Below are 27,963 nucleotides of genomic sequence, written 5' to 3'. Positions count from 1 at the left end.
AATGTGGACAAGTGATGCTTTAGCGGCTTTGACGCATAACACCCGCAAGAAGAGAGGGCAGTTTTCATTTCGAAGCTGCGGGAAACGAAAGCGGAGATCCCTTTCCATCTTTTTGGTTCATGTAAAAAAGGGAAAACTAGAGCCGGACAATCTCCGCAAGTTGCACCTGAGCTCTGCAACTTTGACTCTTTTTTTTTAAATTTTGCAACTGAAGTTTTTCCTAAGCCAAATTTCGGCGTCAAGATCTCGGCTCCATTCCAATTCATTGAAGGTAAATCAGCCAGTATTCATTTGTTTTATTTGGAATTTAAAAGTAAGTTGTATAACTTTTCAAGGACAGTTTTGATTACTTTATTCCAGTCATTCCCAGCCTGACAGTTTACCCTCACTGAACCCCCATTAGATTTTTGCACAGCACTACCCCTGTCCATGTGTCTGCAAGCTAATGTATTGTCCCTACCAAATTCAATATTGCCATTAGTTATTCGTCAAATATAATACTCCCCCAGCACTCCACCAATTCCTTATCACCATTGTCTCCAAGGATGACGTGGCTGAGAGGTGTGTCCCTGCTCCTCCTTGTCCAAGCCTCCATGTCCATGGTGATGCTTCCAAACTCCACAGGATGGGAGCGGATGCTGGACAAGTATCTGGATGAGGACGGGGAGTGGTGGGAAGCCAAGCAGAGGGGGAAGAGGGCCATCACCAGCACTGACGCTCAGCTCATCCTGGACCTGCACAACAAGCTCCGTGGCCAGGTTTACCCCCCTGCCTCCAACATGGAGTACATGGTAGGTGCATAGTGGCGCAGAAGCAGACATGGGCTGGTATTACATTCCAACAGTATGAGAGCCTTTAGTATAAATGCCACAGTTTTTGCAGAATTACAGCATATCCAGATAGATTTAAAGTGAAAATGTATAACAAATTGTTTTTAGGTAAAATACAAAAGCACCAATTATTTCTACAACAGTAAAAAAACAATAAATACCATTGATTTTTAAAGTTATAATGATATCATTTTATTGTTTTGAGTTGATGCATACTTAGATGTTTATATCTTGAGTGGAAATATGCCCAAACAGTTGAATTTGCCTTTTTTTTAACCAGAGGAAATGCATAGGAGCCTTCTTTAAGCCAGCTAACGGGCAATGTACAGTAACACATGAGGGACTGGCAGTGCCATGTTACACCTGATTTTTATCTGCCGTTTCTGTCCTCACAAACAGCATCTTGCAACGGAAGAGCAAGTGCATGCATTGTCAGTGGGAGGTGTGTCCTGTCGTTTTAGCAGGTCGTGGAAATACTCATTTTTAAATTAGCAATGAACTTCCTCTGTAGATTCTTCTTGTTCAATCAGTTGTTGAAAAATTTGATTTACAGCAACATCCACTGTAAATAGGTGTTATGCATCTCAAGCAAGGATATAATGGCTGAATTCTCTCGAGACACACGGCACAAAAAGGTACACCCGAGGCTTTACCTTAAGCTCCATTCAGCTGGAAAAAACTTGGGTCACTCCCGCAGTTTCTATGGCATCTCATTAAAAGCTAACTAAGTAAGGACTACTTTGATAGTGGTAATCGGCCCATGCCTACTCAGGTGGGAGATTTTTGTAATTGATTTCTTTGAAGAAGTATACATATTGGAGATGAGGCAATCAATTAGTCAGAGGGTGGAATTGGCAAATTTTCCCATGATTGGCTGAAAAATATGATTTTTTTTTTTCCTATTCGGTGAATGCATTAAAATTTAAAACTCCCACTATTTTCTGTCTATGAACACATCTACCAACAGCAGTTACTTGGATGTACTTTTTATGAGATTAGTAAAAATCAATTAATGTTTAGGGATTTATGATTTGATGCATAAATGGAGATAATCTTGTAATAAATTTTCTTTTAGATTCAAAACTTATAAGTCTATCAAGGAACCTGCAGCACTTTTTTGTTCTGTTATGTGTTGTATATTTAATCAGAATTGGCAGGTCAAAGTAAAAAAAAATGTCACCTTCTGAGTGTTAAAAACCTGTGAGTTTCTAACTCGGTGTGCTGACCCAGTCACCAGACCACTATTATGCAGTCTCACTTTGCAAAGTGCCAGCCTCTAAAGCACTTCTGCACATGAACCCATAACTTTTTACCCTTGCGACTTTGGGGTTGCTTTGTATAAACTGAAAAATTTCACCAACTTGCCAATAATCACATTTCTGTAGCGTTCTTTTCCCCCCTCTTCAACCCCAACACTCATGCTAAGAGATTTGTTTGACTTTATCCTTTGGCCATCACGTGTATGTGCAGTGCCAGATCGCTTTTCACAGTGCAATTAGAATCAAGAGTGCAGCACAGAGAGCCATGTTTTACCAGCTGTCTAACCCCCCTGGCTAAACACACAGGCATACACCACACCTTGTACGCCAATCTGGATTTTTTCCAGATCACATACCACTTGCAGGCACAGTATGGCCAACCATGGTGCATGGCTGTTAACAACAAATCTCAGGTAAGAGATAGAAAAATCAATACGATGTGAAGACAGTAGTGACGTCTTATCACCCTTTATTCCTCACTTAAATAGCAACAGAACAAAAGCTCGTATTATTCTCTAGTAAAATCAAATAAACAGTTCCTGCTGAGGGCAGTTGCTGGACTGTGTAATTGTGTAATTGAGAGGTTAGGCTCGAGGACTCCTCGTACGTCTGTGCAGAGGCACACGGGTGTGAAAAAGTGCTGAGTTAAGCAGAGTGTAGCTCTTTCCACCATCTCCAGTTACAGTAGGGTGTTTTTTTAAGCTCCGGGGGCACATTGGGGTTAAACATGGAGAGGTATGCAACAAGAGGATGTGAGGTATGAGACAGAGAGGGAATGAAAGATAAATACAAAGTGGTGGGAATTTAACAAAGAGAATGAGGCAAGATAGAAAGGAGATTCTCACAATATAACCTGGAGTAAAAATAGTGAAAATCAACTCAAGATCAAAGGGAAAAGATCCTGTTTAAATACCAACTAAAGGTGATGAGATATTATCATTATCCACATAGAAACGAGTCCTGTACCAACATAGGCTTCTTCTTTACCACTTGGCAAAGAAGAAGCCATTACTCCAAAAGTACCATAAAAAGCCATATTAAAGTTTGCAAATGCACATGACATGTCCTCTGATCTGATGAAACTAGAACTGACGTTTTTGGCCATAATGATTATCATTACGTTAGGAGAAAAAAGGGGGAAGCGTGCAAACCTGGGAATACCAATCTAAATCTCCATCACAGTAGTGGCTGGTGGATGTTGTATTGATGTTTTGCTGCAGAGGGGACTGGTGCCCTTTACAAAATAGATGTAATCAATGGGATAGAACATTAGAAGAAAATTAATTTCAAGACATCAGCCAGCATGTTAAAGCTTGGACACAATTTTTTTTCCAAATGTACAATGACTCTAAACATATAGCTATTTTAATTAGAAAGTATCTAAAGGAGAACAAAAAAAAAATCTTGTTTTTTGCAGAGTATGCACAGGCTTTAGGTTTTAAGTCTTTCCTTCCAAGCCCCAAGTCAACACCTGCAAGCTCCTCGAGTCAAAAGGCAAGATTTGCAGATCCCCACTGAATTCCCAACTACTAAGCCTTGAATTTAGAGTCTTAAGTAGCTTTACTAAATATGTCATTTAATTACAAAATAAATATAAACAATTTCAATTTCAAAAGGTGTGTTTATTTGTCGAAACAACCAGCATTTGGAAGTGAACTTTAAAAACACGAGACATTGACATTTCTTTTCAGTGTAAATACTCAGAGTCTGGTAATATTAGTTCTTTTAGGCTTCCGTCCTATAGATAACGGACTTAATATACACTGCCGGTCAAAGGTTTTAGACATGCTTTCTCATTTAATGGTTTTCTTTATGTTTATGACGATTTACACTGTACGTAGATTTTCACTGAAGGCCTCAAGACAGTGAATGAACACATATGCAATTATGTAGCAAACAAAAAATTGAAAATGAACTTTAAATATGTTTAAATTTTTGATTCCTTAAAGTAGTCACCATTTGCTGTGATGACTGAAATATTAACCTTTGGCCGTCTCTCAATGAACCTCAGGGAAGTCCTTTCAAGACTCTTTAGGAAACCATTTCAGGTGACCACCTCATGGAGAGAATACCAAGAGAGCAAAGCAGTCATCAGAGCAAAGGGTGGCTTTTTTGAAGAATCTAAAATATAAAAATGTTTAGTTATTTCACACATTTTGTATACTACATAATCCCATGTTTGTTCATTTATAGTTTTGTTGACTTTGGTGAGAATCTACAATGTAAATAATCATGAAAATAAAGAAACCCATTAAATGAGAAAGTTTATCTAAAACGTTTGACCAGTAGTGTATCTCTCTTTGAAATAATATCACATGAACTACATTTTGAAAGTTACATTAGCAGTTCTAGCTATCTGATTCATCAGGGGTTCTTGTGGGGTTTACATCTAAGTGTGAATACTACACTTAGGCCATGCATTCAAAATGACTTTCCAGCCTTCATGTTTTATTACCAAGCAAGAAAACTTACTCAGCCCTTAAGCATTCACTCTACATTAGTAACTATATAAGACTCTTGGGTCACTAAGTTAGTTCTCTGGCATCCCATTAAACAAGTGTTAAACCATAGAAACTGTTTTGAAACCACCTTGATATACCTTGATACTATGTATTTGAGACAGACCGAAAGACAAAAGCCACTATTCTGTGACTAAGGAAAAGGGGAAAATGACACCTTTATTTGCAGTTGTAGTTGTCAATATTTGAGTTAGTGGTCAGCTTTGCAGGTCATATTTTTCAGTGACTGGTTTCCTCTTTATTTGAAATTGGCTTTTTTTCCCAAACTGCTGTCACTTTCCAGAAACCTCAAAGCTTCACTCTGCTGGAAGACTTTGTAGATGTGCTCGGCTGTGCTCCAGTTGCACACTCATGCGTGCAGAGATGCACATAGCCACGTGCATTCAGAGAACCGTTTGCCCATCAGCTCTCCTATTGTCCTCCATTGTATTAAACCACAACCCCAGTGACCCTCTGAGGCAATTGTCAAAGATAACATCAGTTCAGATCTGCTTCTTTATCTCCCCCTTCATCTGATTTTTTTTTTTTTTACTTACCGTCCCCCCCTTTCTATTTTTCTTTCTCCCTGCTTCTCGCTTCCTTACCCCTGTGGCTCCGTTCCCATTCTGTCATTATCCAACACAGTGGCCAACAAAATTGCCTGAATAAGCATTTATGCTCTGCAGTGGCTTCAGCATGGGGACAACGGTTCTGTCTCTCACTCAGATGTTGACCCACAGGTAAGAACAGAGGGTTGTCAGTGTTTGAATCAGTGGAAGACAAACAGATCGAGGGGCCCCAGCTTTCTTGATGTTTAACTTGGCCTTGCTACACCACACTCAGGTTTGAGGTAGTGGTGCTGTTAGTGATTTTTCACAAAGCACTAATGAAATCTTTTTTTTCCAGGATGAATCTTTTTTTTTGTAGTAAATTTTGAAAACAATCAGACATTTAAGCACAGGGCTTGTAAATCTACCTGGTAACTACTGATTCACTATGGCACAAAATATTTCTGGACCCTAAAAGTCAGCTGAGAGATCCATTAGTTCCAAAGTTTTGGATATCCAGATTGATGAGCTGGTTATGCTCAGAAGATCTCCACAGGGGGGGGCCAAAGTGCATTCAGAACAAGATTCATAACTGACCCTCTGACTCCAGACCAGTAATTCAATTCAATTCAATTCAAAAATACTTTATTAATCCCAAAGGGAAATTAAATGTTGTTATAGCTCATATTATGAAGGTTTCTTCAAAGAATCCTTGTAGATGCTGATGGCTGTGGGCAGGAAGGATCTCCTGTAGCGCTCCATCTTACAGCAGATCTGAAGAAGCCTCTGACTGAAGACACTCTGTTGTTGTAGGACAGTCTCATGAAGAGGATGCTCAGGGTTCTCCATAATGTTCTTCATTTTATGAAGAATCCTTCTTTCCACAATGATCTCCAGATACATCCGCTGGAAACTTTGATTTAAAAAAAAATACTCCAAACAACTAATTGTGCATCATCTGGAGTCCACATCAAAGTTTAACCTCCATTGGCACCTGAAGGTATGGATCTTAGTCCCTTTTCACTTCCTGCATCCTCTTTGTATAACAGCGTGTATGACTACCACAAACATTTCTGACTTTAGCTTTCACTGTGAATTCCTGTGCCACAGTTCCTTCAGTCATTGTGTCCAGGGATGATCACCACCACAATGCCTTAAAGAGATGCAGGGCACAAATGACTCTTCAGACATCCAGAACAGCATGGACAGCACCAGAAATATAAGGAAACATAATCCCCTTGACATACCATTTGTTGACTATAAAGGCTATGAAAATTATGTTGCAAAAACTTTCTTGTGAAAATGATTATTGGCAAACAAAATATTTCTTTTTGGTCTTTCTTTAAGGAACATTTTAGGACAGGGTTTTATCCTTGAAAGTCATGTGCCAGTATTGAATATTCATGGTATTGTCTTGAGTAAACATATCAGAGTTTCACAGTGTAAGAGTTAAGACAAAGTGAGTAACATGATCTAGTTGCTTTTATTTTTAAATAAATACAAATAAACTAGTCTCTTCTAAAGTATGAGAAAACTTTAGTAGCCTTATTTCAGGCAGCTGGCCAGCAGTGCAGAAAAAAAGGTGGGTGAGGGGTAGCACCCCCTATGTGTTTCCCTATGTGATAACCCAAACTCAGAACACTCTACCACATTCTCTGGCATTTGTTTAGGAAGACTGCAGGAACAATATGATATTTCTGAACCCGTAACTCAAGTTTTAAACCCATATATACCTTGATGGCAGTAATCGTCCCATGCTTATTCCAGGGCCTGATATATGTTTTTTTTTTTTTATAATGTTAATAATTGCTACAAGTTGCTTCAGCCTAGCTTGAGATAGTCTTGCAGGCTTTCTTTGCATTTCTGATCAGTCGGCCTTTTCCAAAATGCGAAGCTAGTCAGAAGACATCCGTCTTACAGTGTATCAACTTTTTTTTTTTCTGAGATAAGTTCTCATTTCTTTAACTCCAGATAGGCCAGTTTAGTATTTGATCCATTTGAAAAAGTTTTAAAATCTGTGGCTTTTGCTTGTGCAGCCTTTTTCTTTGCTTTGTCAAACCATTTAGTGAAATTATTTGAGTTTAGGACTTGTCTGGACTGGAATGTCATGCTTGAAAAACGAATGGCAATTCACACTAAAAGCAAATTACTGCACAATCAGTTTGTGATATGTTCTATATTTTTATTTTTCCCAAGATTATATTCATTCCTTGAGGGTTTATGAGAAACAGTTGACCATTTTTATCGTTGTGTTCTGTCTCCTAAGTATCCAATCTTATCTTTGTTGTTTTGCTTTATTTTCCCAGTTTCCATCTTTTTCTCGCTACTTAATATTTTTCAGTATGGTCCATATATTACATACAGGAAACTCCTACTTGCAAAGGAAGTAGCCTCTGTACCTTTTGAGGGCAACCAGATGGACAAAAAGTAAAAAAAAAAAAACAATTTGAAAAATCCAGACAGCAAATGAAGTGTTAAGCGAAATAAACAACACCATGTGCGTGGCGCTGAAAAATTTTAGCAAGGGTGAAGGGTGTTTTTCTTTACAGGCCTTAAAGTAGTGCTGTCAGAGGGGGAGGTGGGCAGGATCAGGATTTTGGTTACGAGGTTCCTCCTGCTGGGGTAGCTGTGCAAACACCAGCAGCTTGACAACCTGGCTGTATACTGTGCAGATGCAACAGCTGAAAATAAAAGGGATAAATTATTTAGATGGTATATCAAATTGGTTTCCTTTAGCAGTTTTCCACCAATGATGACCATGCACTACTATGAGTGTTTCTTGCCAAGTAACTAACATTCATGTCAATTGTTTTAAAGCTGTTTTATTTCAGTAGGTTGTTGGATTATGAAAAGAAACTGCAAAGCATCAACAAATCTGCTTTTAAAGAGCACATTTGGACAAACTCAGTGGCCCACAAATCTGATTGACTGTTCATTTGTGACAATCTGTCAGCCTTATAATTTCTTACAATGTTTCAGCATTATACCCTGACACATCATTGCAAACCAGCCTTCAGTGGCATCTTAAGATGATCCTTTTTTCTTGTGCTACTCAAAAGTGTATTTTTATTACACCTTTATTTACACCAAGACGATGACTAGGTCATTAAATATAGTGAAACAACAAAAAACAACTTACCTTATCCTGACGGAGTAGCACTCTGTGTATTTTACACCCTTCTTTCCAATATGTATGCACTATACACAACAGAGCACATCCTAGATGTGACAGGACTATGAATCTAAAAACCCGTTTTTAGATACATCAAAAAACAACTCAAGCTAAGAAAGCGGCTTTAAAATGTTAAAACAGATGCTGATATTTGAGTCAGCTCACTGCACATAGAGATCATGTCAGCCCAGGGATGGTTTGAGTAAAACAGATTCTGCATCATGCTTTAACCAACACTGCAAGTCATCATAAGGTATGGAGCAAATTGGACCATATGCAACTTCAAATGGCTGCAGATCTGATCTGCTTCATGCAGGGTGCAGGAAATCTGTTAGCATATATTAGTTCTGTATTTAAAGGCTTAGTATTTAAATATGTCATTGAGCTGCAGAAATGTCCAATAAAATCACACTGGTCTTATTGATTAAAAAAGATAGTTAAAAAGCATCTGAAGAAACGCTTACATTTAACAAGCATCAGCTCAAACAATCTGGTTTCAAGAATGGTGTGTGCTTTAGAGGCGATCTAGAGATGATGCAGACATGGTAGTGGGGTCCTTCCAGTGTCAGCAATACATTTTGGAACAAATTTAAAACCAAATCTTTGACACCTTTTACCTGTGTATTGTGCGCACACATATGCACACACTAACAGATTTTTCCGCACACACCTGTTATATAAGTGAATCTGAATGTGACCAAAAAGGTGTGCGATTACAGGAACGTACTGTCCTTCAGTGGAATTACGGCTATGTTATTCTAACATTCAACTGTATTAGAGCATAGAGCAGCTGTATGGAGGAGCTCTTTGCATTTCCAGACCTTTAGTGAATGTGCAAACCAGAGCGTAAAGTAAAGGAAATGCATGCAGCAAGTCAAACATATGGAAGGTATTACTTAACAGAATATTTTTTCTTTTTCTTCTTAAATTAACTTAGCAACAATTTCCAGGGAAAACATGCTCAGGATAGCTGATTAGCAGGAGTAAAGAAAAAAATATCTACATTGATAACAGCATCTAGATATAGTAAGCAGGGAGATGAGGGAAGCTACTTAGCTCCACATCACACCACAGAATAAAGACCAGGGCTGTAAATATCTCTGCTAATTAGCAGCTCTCTGATGAACCTTATGTTCTGTTATCTCTTTCTATGTGACTTTGGATAGCAGTCTGACAGCTTTCTAGCTTTTATTGAACATATTCAGCAAACTGATGATTTTTGTTTTCTGTCTATGTTATTCCTCTGGTCAGGTATGGGACACAGAGCTGGAACGGACAGCTGAGGAGTGGGCAGAGACTTGCCTATGGGAGCATGGTCCTGCAGGCTTACTCTCACAGATTGGGCAGAACCTGGGTGTGCACTGGGGAAGGTAAATAGCTGTCATTAATATGCCTGTGATGTTTTACCTTATAAAACAGTAAGGATCTTGTTTACATAATTAATAATAATCAAAATTCCATAATGTATGATTAAGGAGCTCCAAAAAGGCATTACACATATAATAGGCTTTTCCAATCCCTCTATCAAAAGATTTTATTTTTTCTTACACAGTATAGACCATATATAATAAAATACTGTTTTATTTCAGCATTTAGCTGACTTGACTGTTCTATGTCCTCATGAGCCATATTAAAAATTCAGTCTAAATACTCACATGCAAATATTTATAATAATTTTAAAAATAACATAATTGAATCCTTCACTACTCTAGACAATCAGCCATTATGGCAAATATTGAGCAGCTGCTGACAGTGTTTACCCACTGTGGACGAGCTCCTGAGAGCCTATAAACCCACACTGCTGTATAAGAGACAAGTAGATTTACACAGCAGAGATTCTCCCTGCTTTTGTTTCTCCATTTGTTTGCTCGGCCCCCTTTTAAAAAGTTCCTAAAACATTAATGTCTGCCATAAGAGAATCTTGTTTCAATATGTAATCAGTTCACCTAACTGTCTAGATGCTTGATTTTAGTCAAATTACCCTTTAACACCTGGTCCCAGGCCAGTCTCCTTGGTAACTGAGCAGTGATTTCCAATTAGAACCATCATAACAGTTGTACTTACATTGGTGTGTTTATCCGGGGTTAGCAATAGCACATGGTATTGTGTATTGTTTATGTGAGATTAGAAACATTGTTATTTCTTACTTTGGTTGTGTATAAGTGCATTTAAATAATCATATGTCACAACTTTGACTGAACATGTGTTCTTTGTGCAACTCCATTGCTTCTCGCTTCAAAGATGGATTGACCATGTGACACAAACCACTGGCTTCTGGCAGACTAACACGTTTGATGTCTACGGGATAGTAACACCATCAGATAAATAAGATTTTCACATTAGAGAACATTTAGTTGATTAGTTTAAGCCCTTGGTGCTGTCTATCCTGGATTTAGATATTCTAAAATACATGAAACATAATATGAACATAATATAAATTTTACTTGCAAGATTATTATTAGATAGAATTTCTAGTCCGCGAAAAAGCAGGGAACAGCATAAGGCAAGGCAAGTTTATTTGTATAGCACCATTCAGACATGTGATTTAACGTGCTTTGAAGGATACTGTATAAAAGAAAAAAATAACAATTTCTAGAAAAAGGCAGAAAAAATATTTAAACACGTTTATTTATTGAATATTATTATATAATATTACTAATATTTTTCTCTTCAAAAAAGAGACATTGAAATAAAAGAAAGAAACAGTAAGATAAAAAAAAAAAAAATGAATAGGTAAGACTTCACAAGAATGAACCCATACACTATATAGCTATATTGAGTATTGGGTATTGATGATTAACCATGCATTCTTTGGAACCAAAAACAATGACTACCATCTTTTTTACAACTGGAGGAAATTCCACTCATTGATATTATGGAAACACTCTGTGTCATGTGGGGCTGCTTCTTAATCGCAGCATCAGTGTGCACAATATTAATATCGCAAAGGACTGTTTGAAATGCAGTAACTGTTGGCTAATATTTATAAAGCATCATGTGTTGACACTTTGCATCCAAAATTGTATATTCCACCTGTTGGATTGAGTTTCACTCCAGTAGATGTTTGCACCTAATTCTAATGACAGTGCTCTAGATACTAAAGGTGACAGAGCTAATTAGAAGCAAACATGAAAAAGACCTAGGTGAGGAATGTGGATTTATTGCAGCAAATGTAATCATTTCAACATTTGCTAATAATATTTGCATCACATAATTTTGTAATATTGTGCAACTCTAGTAATGTGGTGAAACAGAAATATAAAGTTGTGCATCATTGTAATAAATATGACAAGAGATGTTGTAATACTTTGTACAACACTGTAATAATCTGACCTAGAGGAGCATGTAAGCATTGAATACAAGTGGCCCAAGAATGGAGCCTTGAGGAACCCACAATACAGTAAAATCGTTCTTTACTTAGATATACAATTCCCAAATGACACATAGTAGTCAAGGCTTTGCAAGTAAGGTTTAAATAAATTCATTGAATTACCAAATATCCCAAACAACTTTTCCAGTCTATTAATCATTGTTATCATTAATAACTACCAATGAGCCCTCCTTGCCATATCTGTGCTTACTGATGTTATTAGGTATCGCCCCCCTACGTCCCATGTGCAGGCCTGGTACGATGAAGTGAAAGATTACTCCTTCCCCTACCCTCAGGAGTGTAATCCCTACTGCCCTTTCAAATGCTCTGGGCCTGTTTGCACACATTACACACAGGTAATCCACACCACTTTAATGATTTAGGGCCGATTTGTGTCAGCTGTTTTTATTCTATTGTAAATAATGTCATCGTTTTGTAGTTGGTTTGGGCCACGAGCAGCCGAATTGGCTGTGCCATCAACCTCTGCTACAACATGAATGTGTGGGGACAAATTTGGGCCAAAGCTGTTTATCTCGTCTGCAACTATTCACCGAAGTAAGCACACCATTATGAAGTCATATTAGGAAGTTTAAATAAAAATAATTAAGGTTTTTTTACATTATTTGAGCATTTTCATTAATTATTGATTATCTAACAGGGGAAATTGGTGGGGACATGCCCCCTACAAACATGGAACCCCATGCTCTTCATGTCCTCCAAGCTATGGTGGAGGTTGCAAGGACAATCTTTGCTACAAAGGTACCCATGAGCCACACTGAAAAAGAAAAGAACCCAGACAAAAGTGAATTGAAACAACTCATCGTTTCTTTTCTGTATCTTTAGTTGAAGATGACAGATCCAACCCTTCGCAGGAGGAAACAGAGGAAAGTAACTTTATTGAGCCTGAGAGCCCTCGAGGCACAAAACCCTGGTCTTGGGCCTCCAAGCCTGCACCTCCCAGCCTTCCAGCCCCAGTCCTGGCCCCCACCGAGCCCCCCACAGAGGACCTGGACAAGAATGAAGCGGTCAACATACAGCAGATGTGTAAGCTGCCATTGGCAGTTTATTCTGGATCAAGTTTTAACTCAAATTTGGGGCCTTTAGGCTTGGTAAAAGGGGGGGCACTCACAGATGCCACAAGCACACTACACTATGTACCGTAAAGAAAAACTTCTGTAAGATGGGTTAGAACCCGTGAATCAGACTTTTTTTGTGTTGAAGCAGCAGTAATAGATAATAGAAAGAAAACAGACCATAACTGGAACAGTTTTTTCTTGCAGTTTATGTAAGATTTCTTTGAAACCCTGTAGCCTTTACTTGTCTTCTTCGTGATCAACTGAGACAGTTTGTGAACTAAGCTCAATACTGCAAGTCATTCTTAGGAGAAGGGAGGAGGCTTTATTTTAGCATGATCCCTTGAGGGAATGTTTGTTTTTGGCTTGCTGAATGGGTGTTAGAGGGGCTTGCTGTGGTTTTTGAATAGCTTCCCCTCTGCAGTGTAAGGGCCTTACAAGTGTAAGATGAGACACTTCCTCTAGTATTGCTGACCACCCTGAAATATGTTGCGGAGGTATTTTTTGTGTGTGTTTTGTTCTAGAAGCAATGCAGCGATGCTTCCCATTAGGTGTCAATTAGCCTGGGACTTTCAAAACTAGTCATACTGAATTAAAACAGATGGCTTGTGGATGCTGTTTTGTGTAGCAGAATTTACTGAGAGAACCCTTAATTTTTATGTTTTTCAGCTCAGCCCGTCACCTGTGATATTAAGCTACGAGATCAGTGCAAAGGAACAACATGTAATAGGTAAAATGAAGATCAAAGAGGACCTAATGAGAAATGTACAGTCTTTAAACTATGGTGTTTTCTTTGTTAATGTACAGGTACGAGTGTCCAGCTGGATGCCTGGCTGCAACAGGAAAAGTGGTTGGAACAGTGTACTTTGAAATGGTGGGTAAACAGGCTAATGAACATGGCCAAAGTCTGAACCATGTTAAAGTCAAATCTGCAATATTTATGACTGATTCACAAAGTGTTAACAAACATCATACAAAAAAAAAAAAAACTAATTTTAGTTCTCTATTTTCTCAGAGATAAGGAGACATTATCTAAAGATGATGAGAAAATCCCCATGAGCTAGTAATTGAGTCAAAGTGTAAATGTATTATTATTTGAATTAATATTTACACATATTTACTGATGATACATTTTTCCACCAAAACTAGTTAATTATTACCCCTGTTGCAAACCCATTTATTGGGTGGTTGCTATAATGGGTAAAATACTGGACCCAGGTGAAAGCATCAGACAGGTTCTTGTAAAACTTAGGGTTACTTTTAATTACAAGAGTAAATTGTGATTAAAGTTCCGCAAACAGTTTGGAGGTAGGGGCTGTCAGAGAAGAACAGTGTCTGGGGGAATTCCTGGAGTTAAGTGGAAAAAAGATTAATTGACTTGACAGGTTTTCTCACAAAGCTAGACTTAAGTTGACTTAGTTTAAATCTAGCGGCCATCGATAGTGAACTAATGAGCATGCAAAGACTGAATGGTGTCTTATGCTGAAGATTGCTAATTGTTGAATCGGTAACAGGTGCCTCCCCTGGGTGTTTTACACACTGAAGTGATATTTTAGCAGACTGCAGGTGTAAGCTGATATGTTGCCAATCAGTGCTTAGGCAATGACAATTGAAAAATAAGTTTTTCCTCTGATTGATAATGATGCCAAACTGACCAGCTCATGAAGCTTGCAAGAGCGAGTCCTTGCTTTTGCACCTGTAACAAAACAAAGAGCAGCTAGATATACAATTTCAATTTTTTAAGACAATATACTTGCATTCATGTAAAAATATCACTGTACTCTAAATCTAATAAAAACATGCTTTTTCTAACAAGACAAAAAATGCTAACCTAAAAACCCAACTTTGGTCAAAACCTTTTCAAAAGGTAATCAATATGGACATAAAAAGTCAAGTAATTATCAAGTCCACTACAAAAACATTTATAGAACTTAAACTTCTCCAGTTAATTGCCATCTAATGTACTTTTGTGATTATGAATATGAATAAATTATTTAATATTAATACTTTAATAATTTATTAAATAATATTTCAGTCCGTTAAGGGTTGTCCTGTGAATACCAGCCCAATAAGGCGGTGGTATTAGAACAAAATTAAAAGGGATGTTCCAAGCTCTGGCATAATTGAACAGCAAAACTTTGCACACACAAAATGAATTCACACTATTTCTTAAAATACAAGAATGTATTAACAAAAATAAGTCAACTCAAAGTCAAACATATTTCAACAAATGCAACAAATTCTTTACTATGCTAAAACAACCCAACTAAACTACCAAGCAGAATTAAAGAATAAGGAAGACTAATGGGCTATGTACAATATTAACAACTTAATCAAAGATGGTTGACAACCATGATCAAAAGATTGATGCAACATTACCATGCAATGTTATTTATGTTTGAGAACCAAGGATTATCTTGAAGAATCCTGAAATGAAGTTAAGTTGGTCTTGGAACCAACATAGGCAATAATTGGTATACCTTCAAACAACCATTAACAATGCAAGATCAGATAAAATATAATTTTTAAAGAATGATTTGCTGAATAAAACCAACCTTCTGGGTGACTAATTCTCACGGTTTTTAATTAGCTGCAATTATTTATTAAGATAATATTTAAAGAAATATCAAGGAAATAGAAAAATAATATTTAAGGAAATATTATTTTGAATAAGAACCAAACCTTTTTGGATAAATGGGTCTTAATGGTGATTAATTAGTCATCTCGTTTAGTAAAAAAATATTTAGGGAAATATTATTTCCTAGATTGGAAACTAACAACCTTTCTGGGTAAATGATCTTTAGCTGACTCATAAAGTAGGTGAGCACGTGTTCTTAGCTGTTAGCAGTTGGGTCCAACAAAAGAAACTTATAGCTGGTTACCAGAATCAAACACATACTACTACCACTATTAAAAGGGTTGAAAATGCAGAAGCGTGAACGGTGCGTTATGGCCGGTCTGTGTTTAAAAAAACCCACCCTTTAAATAAAGTTTGTCTTAACTTTAAAAACACAACACAGAACACATCCTTAGCTGAGTGCTAGTCTGCTAGCGCTTACTGCATCTGAGTTTCTCAGCACAAACAAAAACAAACATCACTAATTAAACATTTTAATTATTTAACTCTAAACTAATCTTCTCTGCCCAAACACTACCTCTTACGCAAACTGAAGAGGAGACGTTATCTGGGGCAACGAAGTTGAGGAAAGCATCCACGGTGAACAAAGGGTTAACTTGCAGCTAACCTATGTAACTGTGGGCTTAACTGCAGGGTCTCTGCTGGGAACTCTGAAACACAGTTTGCTTCTGTAGACTTCAGAAAGAAAAGTTCATGAATGACTACTGGATACACAAACAGCAATTCATTTCTACTTAACTTAGTACATATGATCGCGTGATCGTATGACACTCTTGGATCCAGTTTGAAGAGTTATGTCTGTTTGTCAGCAAAGAGACATTAGCACCCTGTGTCCCTCCGTCCAGTTCCACTGGGAACCTGCGTGGAAGAGGTCTGCTTGTTGGAAGGCAGGGTTTTTTTTCAAACAGTGATGTCATGGGAAGTCTGCTGTTACCCTTCTTGTTCTTGTTCCTGGCTGTGCTGGAAGTAGTTAATGCAATTTATTTTGAAAGTTCCAGAAAAGGTTTTACTTGCCTTTAATGTTGTAACTCATGGCTGGCTCCCAATAGTACCAAGTGCATGGTTACCAGTTGATAAGCAGGGACATGTAAAAACTATATATTTAATCTTTTAGTCATTAGGTACCAATTTTAGCTTGGTCAGACAACTTTAAAAAATGTCAAATGCAGACTGAAGAGAATCTTTCTCTACTGGTTTAGAAGATGCCACCATATAAATAATTGCCATCAGCATCACAAAATAACCATAGATGGATCAAGACCTATCCTAAGATAATTTAAATAAATAGAAACAAAATAACTAGTCCCAAGATTGACCCTATCTCTGTCTCTAAAGATGCAGCATTGTAGTTATTGCTGTCTTCTACCAGATAAATACTTTGAAAACCAGTTCAATATGGATCGGAATCGGTTCTACATGTCTCCACCCTGAAATGAAGGGGATCACGTACCTGGACTTGGGAGTATAGAGTATGTATGGGGATTGTGAGTAAGTGTACGACGTCCATTGTTGTGTGTCTTCACGTTGGTTGTGTGGGTGTAAATGTTTTTATGTGTATGCATGAGGGTGGGAATGTGTGATTGTGGCTCTGTGCACCAGTTTATGTGTCAGGTTGGGACTTGGGCTGCTCCCTCTCCTGGATCAGCTTAGCCCCCCCATCAAATGTGGGGCCTATTTCCTCTCTGCCCCACTCTCTGCCAGTGGCTGGTGCCTCTGCCCGCTGGTGTATTGGTGGTTCTCGGTATCCAGGGCTGGGTGCTTTGTTGTATGCCAGCTCAGTCCTGGTGGCTGTTTGCCGGGGCCAGGGCCAGGGCCCCCTGGCTCTGTCGGGCCTCTGCTTGGGAGATTATGTGCCCCGGGGTCTCGGGGTCCATGGCTGGATGTGCTCTGATGTAGACAGCTGCCTGTGGGGCCTGTGGGCATCTTGCTGCAGCTCCCTGGGGCTTCTACACTGTGGCTGCTGGATGGTTCCCCTGATACTCCTCTGCTCCTCTCTGGGGGGGTTGCGGTAGTCCCAGTGGCGGTCCTCCTGGGGTTCCCGTGCTCTTGGGGGCCTTTGGATGTCTGTGGCTCAGATCTCCTTTGTTTGTGTTTGGGTCCAGGGGAGCGGGTCTGTGGCTCCTCACACTCGCTATTGCATATTTTAGTGGAGAAACCTTATATACACAAGCATGCTCAGGTTCAGGTGTTAACAGATACACAGATGTTCTGTATTGAGCCGCAGTTACAACAAAACACTTGCATTAATTAGTACCGTGCACTTATCAGTAACATTGCTGTTGTTATATATGCATTTCTGCAGGTGTAGAAGCAGTCTTTTACGGTGTTATCTTGTATTCTCTTTTCTCTGTCTTTCTCCACTATTCTTTTTTCCTTCTCTCCCTTTTTGCCCCACCTCTCTATCTCTCTTGCTCTTTTTCCTTTTTGTTTCGTCTCCATGCCCCTTGCAATTGAAATAGTCCCAAACCAGATTCTAATAATTCATATATATATATATATATATTTATATATATATTTAAATGAAGCGGAGCATTATAGCATTAGCCGTAATACTCCACCTGTGAAAGTAAATCTGTTGGGCTTCTTCTTGGCAATCAGACGACAATTCTGAGTGCCGGACGTGACACGGTAAAACAAACCAAAAGAACTATTCAGTACACTGTTACTATTGCAGTTTGTTCAATGGCAGCACAAAAAATGAGAATCATCCAATGCAATAAAAGACACAAAAGAAGAGTCAGTGCCAGGATAAGCTGTTTCACATTAGCGGAGAGTATTAGGGAACTTTTTCGTGGGCACAACTCGCTTTTTTAACTATTGCTCAAGCTACAGATGCACTTTCCCCACAAACATGGCATCTTTTATAGGGAAATAGACAGGCTGTCAAGTGATACAAGATTTATTACCAAGAAAAGTTTTTGCAAAAAAGAAATAATCAACCAAACAAAGATTTACTAACTTTCTGTGTTAAACACTATTAATTTAAGGAGGTTGCAATTTTTCACTTTAGTTTTAGTTGTTGTATTAAAAAAGAAACTTTAGCAACTTTTCACTGCTCTGTCAGCAAAATGTACACAAAAATGTCTTTATTTTGCAGCAATCGAGTGTGTGCAGAGCTGGTCTACATGCTGGTGTCATAGATAACGATGGGGGCTGGTTGGATGTGACAAGACAAGGCAGAAAAAACTACTTCATCAAATCCAACAAGAATGGAGTCCAGTCTATAGGGTGAGACAGTGATTTTAGAAACAAAATTGGCATTTCTATGCAGTGCACTTGAGATACTTGGTAGTGACCTCATTATAACACAATGAAAGCCGAAAGGAAAAGAAGAAAGCTGATGTTGTTTTATGTGTTTACTCTTGACAGAAAATATCAAAGTGCTAACTCCTTTACAGTTTCCAGAGTGTCAGGTAAGTCTAACAGTGTGACACTTATATAATATTTACAAATATTAATATTGCTAATTATAAGGTGGCGCTCCTGCATCCATATTTTTTGTATGTTTTTTTTTTTATAGTTAAAGCCATTACATGTGGAACCACAGCTGCACAATTGTGTCCATATGAAAAGCCTTCAAGACATTGTCCAAGGTTTGAACCGTAATGTACTGTTTAACCACCCAAAGATTTCTTAGTCTTTGGTGTCCAGTTTTTTCTCTAAGAGTTTTATCAAATCCGAAATGTTTGTGCTTTTAGGTTATACTGCCCAATGAACTGTTTAGAAGAGAACCCTCGCCTGTCCAGAGTCATTGGTACCAGCATATACTCAGATGTAAGTTACTATTTTTACAGGAAAAAAAAAAAAACTTTCCACAAAGTTGTAGTTAATCATCCCTTTTCTACTTACTGGTTTTTGTAGAAGTCCAGTATATGTCGGGCAGCTGTCCATGCTGGAGTCATCAGAAACGATGTGGGTGGTTACATAGATGTGATGCCAGTGGATAAGCGGAATCACTATGTTTCCTCATACCAAAATGGCATTTTCTCCGAGAGGTATGACAGGAATTATCTAGAATGATGAAGTGTGTGTGTTTGTGTGGGTTTCTATATTTTTAGTAGAATAGTTTTTATTTTTTAGTTGTTGTCATGACGTTAAAGGGGATATATCATTATTTTAAAACTTTTCGTTTTCATTTGCTTCATGTTTTTATGTTATATCCTTTCCCAAATCTGAGTTGAGAAACATGTAAATAAGCACAAAAACAATGAAGGCAAGCAAGACACTGCTGAAAATCTAACCAGAAAGCTGGGAAAGAATATTGATATTTCATGAAGAACACCAAACTCAGGCGTTAATGCATCACACAATGGCCACCCAAAGTGATTTTGTCTGTGGACAAAGTGAGTTCATAAAGTGAACATTTAAGTGACGATTTATCCAGTGGGAAGGAGGAGGTCAGGAGAAATCTTGTCTGAGAGCAGTAGCCTGGAGACCTAACAAACAGCCACCCTACAAAGATGTTTAAAAGTACTCAGCAGCAAGTGTAGGTCTCTTGTAATTTACCACAGTGGAGAATAGCCACTTGTAACAAAGTGGCTATTCTGACAGCATTCAGGTAGGCGTTGTAATTTCTGTTCTGGTTCTGACCAGCATTGTTGTACTGATGCCCAGGAGCGTCAGCATTTCTCCAAATACTTCTGTCACTAGGATATCTGTTGTAGCCAGCCATGCAGTGGGTGTGTATTATATATTATTTGCTTGCACATTACAGTCTGCTGGCTGCTATCCGCCGGTTGTTAGCTTGCGTGCTACTCTGTTAGCTTCCAGTTATTTTTGCAACTGTACATTTTGATGATACACAGGGTAAATGCCATAACCAAAGGCTATATCATATCATATATCGATCAGATTCCCTTTTAGTTCCTTGTTATGAGGTGAAAAACACATTTGGGAAAGCCATTTCCACCTGGCACATTGCTCTCTAAAACCTTTGTGGAACATATATGCTTCAATTTATTCAGTCCAAATTTGCTGCAGTTATAGTGATGTGAATGAATGCAATGTGGGGGTTCTCCTAGTAATTCCAAAGGATTTCCATGCTGTTTTGCAATGTTCATATAGAAAAAACTTTTGGCGAGGCTCATAAATATCTAGTTTTTCTTTGTTTAATCACAAATAAATCCAACATAGCAACAGTTACAATAGTGGATCCACTGGAAAAATATTCTTTTATGTCTTAACTTTACACAGATACCAAAGGTTTGCATGTATGCCTTATAACTGTGGAGCTATACTTGATCTATTTCAGGTATGTAATTTCAGGCCGAAATTGCTCTAAAACCCCTTATGGCTTACAAGGTTAAGCATCTAATTTGAGAAGTGAAGTTTTACTACAGTAAGACCAAATGTAAAAGTTTAACAAGAAGAAAAAACTCCATGTAAAGTTTAGATTTACAGCTTACGAGATTTCTGAGGCTCCATTGAGAAATATTGTGGTGGTGGAATTAAATGAATGGCTCTCAGGTTGCGAGAAATTTAACCACTCTTTCCTCTTTGTGGCCCTAATCTTTTCAAGATAGAGGCATTTTATTACTAACAACTTTATTACTCTGACACAATGTGCCTCAGGGGGCATGTTCAGTGCTTCAAACTGAACATAATTAAAAGCTGAGCAATCATTGTTGAAAAGATGAGTGCATGTTCATGTATCTCTGAGAGTTGTCTTAGTTTGGTTTTTATTTTGTGTGTGTGTTTTTTTTTTTTTTTTGAGAGGGCAATCAAAATTGCTTTAAATAGACATCAGCCTTTCAGTAAATCACACAACATAAAAATATCAGTTTATCACTATTTTAAATGTGTAATGACAAAGCTTTTGAAGATGGCAGATATTCTCAAAGAAAAAAAGCTAACGCATTTCTTTCTTTCTCTACCAACAGTAAAGTGATGATGATTGCCCCCAGATTGCTTTTCAGTCCTGTGAGGACAGATCTTATATAGCATAAGTGTTGCATATTTTCATGCAATACTCCATACAGTGTGGTTAGAGCAGTCACAAATGTTAACAAAATACCGTTCTTCAAAATGTAGAATTTGCTTGGTCAAGGTCATTAATCTAGCCAAACAAATAAAATCCAACGTCCTGTCTTCTATGCTTCTTCCTTTCGTTCTCAAACAGTTTCAGCCTAGCTTTATGTCCCTGGAAGCAACATTTAAGACAGCCCACTTTGTAATTATCTCATTACTTTTTACATGCTTTACTGATGAAGAAGGAATGAGAAATAGCTCATACCTTTACATAAAACATCTTTAGAATCAGTTATCCAAATATAATTAATTACTTAATCAATTAATTACATAAGAGAACATGCTGAATAACAGCATGCGTTTGCTGTTTAACAAAATAATTGACATAGTGAATGATAGCAGTTGTCATGACATAATTCATGTTACCTAGGAAAGATAAGTATGAAAATAAAGCACACAGCATCTGCAATGATTGGCAAAACTGGTAAAAAGAAAAAAAAAAACTTAAAATTACACAGGTTTCATTTGAGTATATTTATCCAGTAGGAACTACAAGAAAACCTATCAAATCTATATTTCAGACTGACTAGAAAAGCACATTTTACGTTTCACAGCCTAAATGTAGAAGTCCTTGACATCAATAAATCCCAGAAGAGAGTCTCTGATGGGCCCAGATATTTATTTATCCTTTTTAGAGCATCCAGGATAATCCTTGCATCTCCAGAACACCTTCCAGCATCATGAAACTATAAAATAAGCATAAATGGATGCTCATTCAGGGTTCGATAAACAAGTGTTCTGAACATAAGTGAATGCATTAACTTTAATGGTGATTCCTTAGATAAATGACCAGTTTACTGTGGTGGTGATTGCAGAGTGTGCACTGGTTAAATGCATGCATGACCCCGGGGTCAACTATCAGGCCAGGTGATGCTTTACGGTTTATTTAAAAAGCAGATTGAGGTATACAGCTATGGGTGTATGTGGTTCTACAAAAAAGAATACATAAATAAAACCCAAATTATAACCCATTGCAATCACAACTTCTCATATGAGTAGATTACATAGAATATTATGGCCACGAGCTGTATTTTTAGCCTAAATAATTGGCCCAAAATTTTTTATTGTAACCTGAACATCATTTGGTAACAAATGAAATACACAGTTTTATCATTACTTTAGTCCTGTGTTTCAATCACCTATGATGTGAAGATCAAGTAAGAAAAAGGCAACTAAATGTAACCCGCTGGGTTGTATTAGTATACACACAGGCAACCCTTTTACATATACACTTTATCCGTTTTCTTAAATACAATGCATGGTAGGTCTATTTACCACCATTTACCGTGTACTTAAATTTATACTGACCTTACTGGTCAGTCAAGGGTAAAATCAAGTTTAGGCCATCTGATTGGCTGTGATGGCTGGGGGATGGGAGTTGGGATGATGGTGTCGGCACTCTGGTGAGACTGGCGTGAATTTGGCTGGCGGCCGTTCACGGAGGCAGTTGGACTGTATGCTATTGTGGATTACGTATGTTAAGCTAAATAGCTGAAGCTACGGACTTATTTTGGATTTTTTTCTGCCTGGACTTTGGGAGCTTAAGAGCTGGACCTTGCTCGTTTGCCAGAGTGGACTGTTAAACCAGAGCTGGAACTGTTTTATTGACATTATTTCCAAAGACTGTTATCCCTGGTGTTAACCCACTCCGCATTGTTGAGCTGGAATCCGCCCCCATATAGACTGCAATACTGCAGAGGTGTGCTAACTAACTTTTGTCAGGCCTGCAATGTTTACATTGCTAATAGACTGTTTTGTTCTGGAAAAGAGACTCAATAAGTGAAGTTTAATTAATTTTGTTTGCCAGTTTTTCCGTTTATAAGGGGGTTTTGTGTATTTCTGTTCCATTGAGGTCCATTGAGGTCTCACTATTTATGTTAAATAGCCTATTATTTACCTATTGGGATTTTGAGAAATTTATCATTTGTTTAATCAAAAGGTGGGTTTACACCTTATGCTATTGCTCTCATAGTAATCAAATGCTAGTTAGAAGGTGATGTTTGTTTATTTGAAGCTGCACTGCCCTTCTACTAAGTAAAAAGAACTAACACAAAATGTCAAGAACAAACCTAATTAACAAATTATTTTTATACAACAGTATACACAACTCACCAGTCTTATTGACACACTCTCAGAGATGCTACTTTTTCAATACTCAGCTTCTGATGATTCTCATTACTTTGTTTACATGTGTTCTTCACATTACTCACAAACTGCCTGCACGCCTAGTGGCAAGCTGGAAATCGGCATCACAATCCTGCCATCAGAAAGTAGCTTTACATTGTCATAAAATGCTAAATAAAGGCAAACAAACCAGACAATCTGTGCCACGGTTGCATTCCAAGTCATAAAACCAAACATTGTTATATAGCATAACATGCAAAGTTCTTCACATGTAAAATTAACAACGATATAAATCTGTAACATGAGATACCTCGCATCGCTTGCCAAGGGGGCAGGACTTCTCCAAACATGCTGAGACAGTGGGTCTCTCGCAGGTGGAATGCAGCCAGCTGGAGTCATACATGTGGTATTTTAGGTGAAGCTAATACCAGGTGTAATTATGCATTTAGATGGTCTGCATCTGTTTCAAAAAAACATAATAAACACAGCCACATAACTGAGAGACACCATTGGACTAAACAAATTACTTAACTCACAAGCTGGATCGGAAGCTGCTGTAGCCTTCTGCAGTGCATGACGATTTCTGTCTTATACAGATTACCAGGCTCACTCTCCTCACCCTGTTATACACGTTACCAGGCTGACAGCTCAAAGAGATAGTTTAAAGAGACAGACCAGTGGTTTATTACCTTACAAGTAACTTAAAACATTATAAGCAGTGCAATCGCTAGCCATCGCTTGATGCTGCATTCGCTGCTAATTGGAAAAATCAACTGCGTTAGCGCACAGGTGAACAACTCAGCTCCATCAGCTTCATCACATCTAAATGTCTGGCTCAATTGTCATCATCATCACCACATAATATTCAGCCACCAGTAGGGTTCGGGGATGAACCCTCTCGTGTTTCTGTTCCAGAGGGGTTCGAGGATGAACCACCTTGTGTTCCTGCGCCAGGGTTGTCCCAGCTTCTCCCCCATTAAGGGTTCCTGTACTGCTTTCCAAGGTTCCAGCGGTCCCACTGTAGATCCCCAGGGCTCTTTTGTACGTTTCGCGGCCGTTCTTCAGGTCTCCTGCACAGCTGCTCTTCCAGAGCTCCTTTGTGGTTTCAGGTTTCCAGAACTTCATCCTGGCTTCCAGCCACCTAATCTCCTCCCTGGACTCTCCTCATCTCCTGGTCGACCTCCAGACCAGGTTCTTCGAGGGTCCTCTCTGCCTCTTGGCAAGCTTCTCCATGGTTGACCTCCAGAAAAGGTTCACTGAGGGTCCACTACGTCTCCCAGCCACCCTCCAAACAAAGTTTTCAGAGGGACCTTCATACTCTCTGTGTTGCTGGCCTCCTGGGCTTCGCCTTTAGTACTGACGGGCTCCTAGGAAGGTTCTCTGTGGGTTCTCCAAGCACCACCACCAGGCTCCTCGCAAGGTTCTCCATGGACCGCCACCAGGCTCCTGGCAAAGTTCTCTGTGGGTCCTCCATGGACCGCCGCCAGGCTCCTGGGAAAGGTTCCATGTGCCTCCGGCCTCCAAGGATCCGTCTCCGCTGGCCTCAAGGCTCTTTCTCTGCCGCCATTGGCTTTCAAGGCTTCATCTTTGCACCGTCAACCTCCAATGTTCCTGCGCCTTAGATCTCTAGGGTTTTTCCTTGACTATCCTCCTGAACTCTAACTAGTAACTAGGAGTAACTAGGAGTAACTATTTTCTGCCCAACAAAGATGAACAAATATTTGCCATAGCGCAACTGCATGTTCTCTTATGTTTTTTATTTTGAAGAGTGACTCAGGGAAATGAGGCTGTTATTTTTCTACCCCAGGGAACCATAATGTCATGGATTCCTGATTAAAAGTTACTCTGATTAATGTGAAAATGTTTTTTTGTAGCAGCTGTTAGGTATACCAGTTTGTGTTCCAGTGGTTTTTTTAAGTAAATAAAACTACTCAAAATTACAGAGCCCACAAAGGGACATGGGGGGGATTTTGTTTTGCATCCCCACGCAATACATTTGCGTTCTTATGCAATAATCTTTGCGTTATCTCGCATTGCTTTGTGGGATAGTTTCCAAACCAGACAATCGCAGAAATGGAACAAACACTACACCCGTTTTTGAGATTTATTGAGTTTTATTTTGAAATCGGCCTTAAATAAAAGGATATTCAATCAGACTTAAAGACAGTTATTATCCACAAGCTGTCAGACTACTGAACGCTGGACAATAATACTGCACTAAACCACATTTGTGACACTTTATTAGCTTATTGCTGCTGCACGATTTGTACTTTTTATTGCATGTCATTAGTGCTTTTGTTTTTGTGAGTTGAATGATTTTTATCCCATGCATTTCAGTGCATTGTTGACTGTGTGTTAACCTGCATATGACAAATAAATCATACCAATGCCATATCAGTCCTGTTTGTTTTGTGAGCAGTTTGTCATGTGTGCTGCTGTTCCAAAATGCACAGCTTTCTCAAGGTGATTAACAACTTTTCTGAGGTAACACTAAGGTATTGCGTGGTAATGCAAAACGTTTTGCAAGCAAACAAAAAAGTACTGCGTAGGGACGCAAAAGAAAAAAATTCCCCCATGTCCCCTTGCGGGCTTCGTACAAAATAAAGGTTGAATTGTTCAAAAAATGTATATGAACAATAATGCAACCGCATAATAATGAGGGTTTTTTTCCCCAAGGATTTTTATACATCTTTACTAAGGGTGTCGATGGCACTGTAGAACACTTTTACCTACTTCAGTACCTATATCATTGCCAAGCTAGTGCTCACACACTTCAAATGCAAACACTCTGCTCTTATAAAAACTGAGCAGATGAGATATTTGACTTCAAAACACAGAGTTCCGTGGTTTATTGTTAATGTCTTAGTAGCTAATATAGTAGATGGGGTCCTGTTTGTTCAGAGGCCCTCTCTGTTTACTTTAGTCTGTCTCCATTATATTTGCCTTTTACACTTTTTTCAGATCCTTGACAGCTGCCCATCATGTGAACTGTTGTTAACCTTGAACATATTACTCCAGAAAATCGTACAGGACTTTGTTTCTCACCTGTTCTTGAATTTCTTTAAAGTCTGCTGTGTTGCTTTTTGAGATCTGATAGCCTACTTTATGCTGTAAAGTACTCTTTAGGTGTTTTTTTTATTATTATTTTAAAGTTCTAGCAGTAATCAGAGCTAGGTGTGGCTAGTAAAACTGACTGGTAATTCATGATTTAATAAGGGAAGAAACATTTTTCACATAGGGCTAAGTCAGTTTTGATAGTTTTTTTTACCTAATAATGAAATAAAATTTGGAATTTACTCAGTTTTTATTTGTCTGTTATGAAAATGTGTTTGATAATTTAAAACGTTTGTGACAAAAGGCAAAAATTTGATACATAAGGGAGGCATATACATTTTGTCATTTCACTTTTATCCTGTTTTTTTTTCGATTAGCACAACATTTTTATTTGTTTATATAAATATGATGATCTATCAGTTTTCTTGCTGAGCTTTATTTCTCTGTCCACCCTGTTATTATTAAGAGAGATTTAGAGCTTTAGAGACTTACAGTTTCTGTCATATGTCTCCTAGCAAAACACTGCACCCAAACTGACTCCTCTTCTTGTCCCTCTCTTCCCGGCAGCCTTCAAAACCCTCCTGGAGGGAAGGCGTTCCGCGTCTTCGCTGTGATCTGAGCAGCAATGAAGATGGTTTAACCAAATAATACAAGGCACTTGAAGCTTTTAAAGAGACTGAAATCGAGCCACGTTGTCAAACTCAATGACGGAAATCGTCCAGGCTCTGCCATCTTCATGTGTTAGAGGTCGTTACCGTGACAACACAAACCCAGGAAGAAAACTTTGAAAAGAACCCATCTCTTTCAAAATTTTCTTTTTCTTTTACAGGAAATTGTAAATATAGCTGATATTTTGCTGTACATATTTGTAAATACTTTTCGCCTTTGCGTCCTTTACTTGCTATCTTATCAAATACATTATCTTTGTATGACTATGGAGTTTTAAAATGCTAAATCATGTGGGTACGGCACATACAAGACAAATCAATTTTTTTATTGTATTACATACTGCACATTTTTATTGGTGCTTTCAAGCAGTTCTCTACATACTTTGTACTTTTTTAATAGGGAAACCTGGTATGTGTTATTTTTGTGTATTTATGCTATGTATCAATATAAATTGTAATGGATGCTGCTTAATGTTTTATGTATTGCATCTTCCCACCTGGTTGAATTGGTTTGTATTTTCCCAAATACAAAAAAGTTAAGCTAAAATTTCCTGCAGGTCAGGAGGTGCGCCCAAACCACAGAGTGGTCTTTCTCTGATCAGAATATTTGTGTCTTCATCGTGCATTTCCTCTGACAGGACAACAGTTCTTGCAGGTTTTTTAAGCTAAAACAAATAAAAAACATTAACTGTACTGTTGCCT

The 27,963-nt window shown here is 38.3% G+C and overlaps 1 protein-coding gene and 1 long non-coding RNA gene across 2 annotated transcripts; one reads left to right on the top strand and one right to left on the bottom strand.

The window, feature by feature from the left end:
- The first annotated feature begins 15 nt into the window (after window positions 1-15).
- Window positions 16-27,954, top strand: crispld1a (cysteine-rich secretory protein LCCL domain containing 1a). The gene is made up of 15 exons (XM_047349191.1): window positions 16-271; window positions 545-791; window positions 9,559-9,677; window positions 11,901-12,033; window positions 12,117-12,232; window positions 12,336-12,436; window positions 12,521-12,721; window positions 13,420-13,480; window positions 13,558-13,624; window positions 18,486-18,616; window positions 18,758-18,801; window positions 18,909-18,981; window positions 19,087-19,162; window positions 19,250-19,383; window positions 27,161-27,954. Exons 2-15 carry the CDS (start codon window positions 546-548, stop codon window positions 27,210-27,212), a joined length of 1,554 nt encoding a protein of 517 aa, XP_047205147.1. The 5' UTR covers window positions 16-271; window position 545; the 3' UTR covers window positions 27,213-27,954.
- On the bottom strand, window positions 21,495-27,206 carry LOC124857764. Its single transcript, XR_007035676.1, has 3 exons — window positions 27,086-27,206; window positions 23,850-23,999; window positions 21,495-22,101 (listed from the first exon to the last, which is right to left on the bottom strand). It is a non-coding gene; the product is annotated as an uncharacterized LOC124857764 (long non-coding RNA).
- Window positions 27,955-27,963: the final 9 nt, after the last annotated feature.

The sequence above is a fragment of the Girardinichthys multiradiatus genome, chromosome 21 (genome assembly GCF_021462225.1).
Source record: "Girardinichthys multiradiatus isolate DD_20200921_A chromosome 21, DD_fGirMul_XY1, whole genome shotgun sequence".
Taxonomy (NCBI): Eukaryota; Metazoa; Chordata; class Actinopteri; order Cyprinodontiformes; family Goodeidae; genus Girardinichthys; species Girardinichthys multiradiatus.
The sequence above is the reverse complement of the archived record's forward strand: the minus strand, read 5'-3'. Positions and strand labels throughout refer to the sequence as shown.